This window comes from Zeus faber, assembly GCF_960531495.2.
Source record: "Zeus faber genome assembly, chromosome: 21".
NCBI classification, from domain to species: Eukaryota; Metazoa; Chordata; class Actinopteri; order Zeiformes; family Zeidae; genus Zeus; species Zeus faber.
In genome coordinates, this window is record NC_137208.1 from 9,317,468 (window position 1) to 9,323,586 (window position 6,119).

The following is a 6,119-nucleotide window of genomic DNA, read 5'->3' on the forward strand; positions in this document are numbered from 1 at the left end:
TAGAACCATTTTCCATTGACTCCATGCTAATTGAGCTGCATTAATCTGCATAAGTGTGGGCACACAGAGAGAGAGAGAGAGAGAGAGAGAGAGAGTTGTTTAAAACCCGACAGGGACAACCTTTCCACCAGCTTGCTTTTCTTTGTTTTTTGACTCTAGGTGCCATCGGTATCTTTTAATCGGTGAAATAAATCCAGCCAAACAAATCGGTGATTAGAGCCGACTATTAGGCCGCCGGGGAGATAACCGCTTCTCCAACGAGCCTATCGAGCGGACTGGATTTGCCCTGCCCAATCTGCCTACCGGACCGTCAGCCCAACCTTCACCTGCTCCGCCAGCCGGAGTCCCCATTCCAACCCAATGTGATCCCATTCCCAAACAGGAATGACACAGTAAAAGTGGCTTTCCACGACAGAAACCAAGCATCAGCAATGTCATCTCCCCGTGTTTAAACAGGGTGTTAGGGCCAACATCCATTACACGCCTAATCTGGATTTGGGAACTGTGATGAATCTGACACGGCGCGCCGCGGCCACGCCTTATCTCCGATAACACAGCCACTTAACAGTAGAACCCGCTGATGGAGATAGAGAACCGTGGGAGCGTTGTCATTTTTTTATTATGGGATTTTAATTTGAGATAACAGAACGGTTGTTTGCATCCATCGCTCCGTTTCCACGCCGGTCATCGGCTCGGTCGACTGTTGTGCGCAATTAATTTGGGCGAGGCGCGCTTATCCACCCGGCTCCGCAAATCATTGATTTAGATCCCAATCCACTATAACGCATGCCCTCGCATGTGCAGGAGGGTTTTTTGATTTTGGACCGGATGCTGCAGTTTCTCGGGCTTTTCCCAATTATTTCGAAGACGCGACTCAGATAGCGGGGCGCGCCGGCGCAGGGCGCCTCCCCGTCAGCCAAAGTAATTACTGGCCCTCTTTCAAAAGACCATTCCACGGGTTTCTCCACATTCACAAGTATTTGCGACTTCCTCTCGAGTGATTCTTGCTCTTCTGAGAAGCTGAGTCAGTAGATCAGAGCCACAGATTCTCACGCTCTGCTTCTGACATTGTTGTGATCTCCCTCTACCCATTCTATCCATTTCTCTCACCCGCCCCCCCTCCCTCTTTCTCTCCCTCCTCCCCCCCCCCCCCCCTCTCTCTCTCTCTCTCTGGTTAAGTGTGGAAAGGGGTCCCGTGGACGGAGTGAACGGCGAGGTGAATATTTAACTGGTTTCCGACGCAACGAACGAGACCGCCTGGCTGTGAGAACAACACCCCCGGAAAACATGTTTCGCGGGAACAATTCTTCTCCTCTTCGGGGCAGAATCGATGCAAATGAGCTTCGCGGGAAAAACTTGCGTTCAACCCGTGGACCGCTGCTTTCAGCGTGCTGTTTATCGCGCCGTACTGGCAAACGGGCGAAAGCAATCGCTTCGGGGGCCCAAAAGAGGATCTGGATCACATGCGCGCGATTCCGAGAATAAAGATAAAAAATTCCGAATGTGAAGCCAAATTATTAAGAAAGAAGAAGTCAGAATTCAGAGAGAATTTTTTTTCTTTTTTCTTTTTTCCCCCTCTGAATCTCTGACGCCGAATAGGAACCGCAGCCCCGCTGCGCTGATCTAACCTCACCCAAGTCATTGACATTTGTTTCCCCGTTTGGTTCAAGATAAATCGTCTAAGCGTGAGGGCGTGGCCCGGTCCCCACCCGTGTTGGAGCCGGACAGGTTGTACCGGGAGTTGGCCTTCTTGATGATGTTTTCGTGGATCTGGTGCCACTCGCTCTCCGTGTTACACCTGAAAGACACAGACAGGAAATAAAAGGGCGTGCTCGTCCCGTCGCCTGCCGCCCGCTGACACCGCGACACGGGGCGGTCTCAAGACGGGCGCGGCCCGTTTTGAGACCGCCCGTCAAGAGCTCGCGCAACAGAGGGCTGGGAGTCGGACTCCCCGGAGGGAAGCCGTTTGGCGGGAGAGGCGTCTGGATTCACCGGATTGGGGACTGTGCCGGCACTAAACAGAAGTATTTGAAATAAAAACTTGATTTAAATGCACGGAAGTACTAATGTATGATAACACTCTAACTCACCCTGCTCCACCCTCCACGCAGGAAATAATGTGGTCACACTAATGTTTTTCCCCAGCCCAGTTTTTTTTTTCGTGTAGTTTTGTGTGTAAATGAACGAGCTCCGCGCCGCGCCGCGTAGACCGCCGTCCCGGATTCGTTCAAACGCTAGAAAAAGGGATGCGGTCGAAATTTGGGGATACTGAGCTACTGAGACACTGTAGGTTCCGGGGGAAACAATTTCGCAACGGCTCACATTTATTTTGTAACTTGAAAAGGGGAAATTCCAGCACGAAGCACTTATGTCATCACGGAAATGTTTCAGTTTTTCGCCATCTTACTTTAGGAAGACGTCTTGCCCTGAATTTCACATTTCTCCCTCGACACCTTTCGTTGCATTTTGCACTATTTGGTTTTGTACTTTAGTCACGAGAGCTTAAAAGCACTTGAGGGGTCCAGGTGACTCCAGCCTGGGCGCCTGACGCGAGAATTAATGGAGCTGAAAACGCTCTTTCGCAAGTCGTGGCGTTGGGAGTCACGTCGCTGTGGCTCCCAACACCAACCGTGCAGCTACGAATACTTCACAACGACAAAAAAAAATTTAAATCCAGGGCGCGTCGCTCCAAGTGAGTTTTTGGAACGTTGGAACGGAGGTGCGCAACACGGGTTCCGGGGGCCGAGTGGGGTCCCCGGCAAAATTATGAGTAGTTCAACTTCACAGTGATTTCATTCACAAGCCGTTGGCGCCGCGACACGCACAACAACGCACAACAACGATTGTATTGATCGGGCGTCTGCGTCTGCAGGCGTCAGGGAGCTAAATTGAATCACTTCAAGACACATTTAAACAACAAATATTGACTTGAGCTTGATTTAAATTTGCAAAAAAGGAAATACACAGATAAATAAAACCAGATCTCAAGTTGAAGTCAAATTCAAGTGTCAGACTAATCCCTTTTAAGGCCTGAAAACTGAATTCACGACATTTGAAGAATTCTGAAGGACCCGTAGACGTAGACACCCTGATAACTGCATAGAGGGGTATGGAAGTCGTAGAAAAAAAAATAAAATAAAATCGGATGGGGGTCCCAGAGACTAAACAGCATCAAAATGAGGGCCCTGTAACATGAAAAAGGAGTCTTTGAAAAACTTGTTCTACCGCGACTCACGCGTAAACCTTGAGCAGGTGGTCGTCTTTGGAGTCGGCGGTGAGGAGGTCGGCGATGCTGACGACCGCGCAGCCAAACGGCCTCCGGTACTGGAAGCTGCACAGGTTCTTCTTCTCCCCGGCTCCCATCCTCCCTGGACCGACACGGGAAGACGCACAGCGACTCTGAATTCAACAACGCGCTGCGGACGCGGCTCCCGTCAGGGCACCGCCATCCGAGGCGCCCCCGACGGACAAACACAAGCGGGCGGGAGGGGAGGGGTCTCACCTATCCTGATGATGTGGACCACGATGTAGACGTCTTTGCGCAGATCGCTGCTGCCCAAATCCTGACACGAAGGACAAACAACAAAAAAGAAAAAACACCAGGGAAACACAAATTTTTACCTCACTTATTCCCGAAATTAAATATTAGGACAGGATGCACTGTGCAACATTAGATAGACCTGCAGAATGGAACCAGTGTGTCTGCAGGAATCCAGGGAATTACATTGAATAGCATTTTAAACGTTGTTAAGGCCAATTTTCACCACATTTAAGAGAATTTTTTGGACAAATCATCTCTCTCTTATTCAATCAGGTATTTCAGATAAGCACTAGTGTATATATTCGGTACAGGACAGAGGTAAGTATTAAATCAGACAAAATGTCTACGCTGAAATGAAGACCTCACAGGGCATGCCTTTGGAGGCCTAATATGTGTAAAGGCAACTGAATTTAAGACATTTCGAGACTTTCCAAGGACCTGCAGACATGCTTTAGGTTTCAAGGTGAAGTCAAGAGCAGCCGGCATGGCGGGCGGTGCGGGCCCCTCAGAACGAGCCCTGGAGAAAACAAACCAAAAAAAAAAACAAAAAAAAAAAAACACACACACACAAACGCACAGTCGACCGTGGGCGCTCACCACAAAGAGAGTGCACTGTCTTTCCGTCTTCTCCGGCGACTTGGGCACCCCGCTCTTATTCAGCCTGACGAAGAAGCGTTCGCTGGAGGAACGGAGGAGAAGGAGCAACACAGGGATCAAACACGGGTGTGTAGCGAGATGGGATCGGCTGGAGTCAACATATCTGCAACACATCTGACAGCACCGCGCCGATTCAATATTTATTCGCTTGGTGCAAACTGGGGATTCTCTGGAAGACGTCCTAACCCAGATACCGGACCGTCAGGAAAGTAAAAAAAAAAAAAATAATGAGTGACATTGATTGGCCATGATGATAAATAGAATAATGTATGAGTTTGGGGTATTGGTTTTTATCCTCGCTTCATTCTGATAGATGTTTAGGACGGGGGGACTTTTGATGTTCAAGATTTGACACATCGATGTTGAAGTTCATTATATCTAAGCTATTGCTATTGTATGAAAAATGTATTTTATTGCATGTTTGATTTTTATACAGAATTAATATATAACATACGTATTTTATTGCATGATTGATTTTTATCCAATATTATTGTATAACAAATGTTTTTTTTATTGCATGTTTGATTTTTATATAGAATTAATATATAACATACGTATTTTATTGCATGTTTGATTTTTATATAGAATTAATATATAACATATGTATTTTATTGCATGTTTGATTTTTATACAGAATCAATATATAACACGTATTTTATTGCATGTTTGATTTTTATACAGAATTAATATATTACATACGTATTTTATTGCATGTTTGATTTTTATATAGAATCAATATATAACATATGTATTTTATCGCATGTTTGATTTTTATATAGAGTAAATATATAACGTATGTATTTTATCGCATGTTTGATTTTTATATAGAATTAATATATAACATATGTATTTTATTGCATGTTTGATTTTTATACAGAATTAATATATAACATATGTATTTTATCGCATGTTTGATTTTTATATAGAATTAATATATAACATATGTATTTTATTGCATGTTTGATTTTTATCCAGTATTATTGTATAACAAATGGGTTTTTTTGCATGTTTGATTTTTATATAGAATTAATATATAACATGTATTTTAATGCATGTTTGATTTTTAAATAGTATTATTGTAAAACAAATGTATTTTATTGCATGTTTGATTTTTATCTAGTATTATAGTATAACAAACATTTTATTGCATGTTTGATTTTTATATAGAATTTATATATAACATGTATTTTAATGCATGTTTGATTTTTATCTAGTATTATTGTAAAACAAAGTTATTTTATTGCATGTTTGCATTTTTATCTCTATTTCATTCTCACGTGGCGCAATCTGGAAGCTGAGAAGTCAACTTCTGCCCTCAGAAGTTATATGGAGGGATGAGGGACAGGGCTGGCGCAAAACATCAAGTGTTGGACAACATTTTGGGGACACAGGTTACGATCATTAGTCATGTAGATATTATGACCGAGCAGGCAGATCCGGGCGTTGGCGTTGTTCAGAGCGGCTAGCGCATGACTTCCCTGCGGTGCAGCTTTAAAGACAAGGTTCGACTCCATGACGATATTACGAAGAACCCAAATCCCAGACCCTATCGAGTCTCTCAATCACAGACTCGCACAATATGGATATTATGACAAGGTGTCGGGGCGGCTGGTGCGACGGTCGCTGCTTTAAGAGCACAAATGGTGCTTCTACAACACCGACCGCATGGAGATAGACAGTATTGGAGTCCACGTCGACGGCGGCACAGTGGCTCAATCTCCAGGAGGCCCTGGGTTTCGAACCCCAGGCCGTCCCAGGTCCTTTCTGTGTGGCTGTGCCACATTAGAGAGGGTTACTACCGCTGCCGGTGCCCCTGGGCAAGGCACCGACAAAAGAGCTGGAGTTGGTCACAGCGGCTACCCGCCGCTCCTAGGTGTAGGATGGATCAAATGCAGAGGACACATTTCGCTGTATCCTACTT

At 45.2% G+C, this 6,119-nt stretch overlaps 1 protein-coding gene across 4 annotated transcripts in view; it reads right to left on the reverse strand.

Annotated features, from left to right (window-relative positions):
- Nucleotides 1-6,119, reverse strand: part of dock4b (dedicator of cytokinesis 4b) — a gene marked incomplete at both ends in the record, with an annotated part of 164,024 nt that overhangs the window by 95,760 nt on the left and 62,145 nt on the right. For all 4 annotated transcript variants that reach the window (XM_080022376.1, XM_080022375.1, XM_080022378.1 and 1 more), the window contains 4 exons: nt 1,710-1,798; nt 3,236-3,368; nt 3,503-3,563; nt 4,139-4,220. In XM_080022376.1, the coding sequence (XP_079878502.1) occupies nt 1,710-1,798; nt 3,236-3,368; nt 3,503-3,563; nt 4,139-4,220 (365 nt within the window). The remainder of the gene's footprint in view (nt 1-1,709; nt 1,799-3,235; nt 3,369-3,502; nt 3,564-4,138; nt 4,221-6,119) is intronic.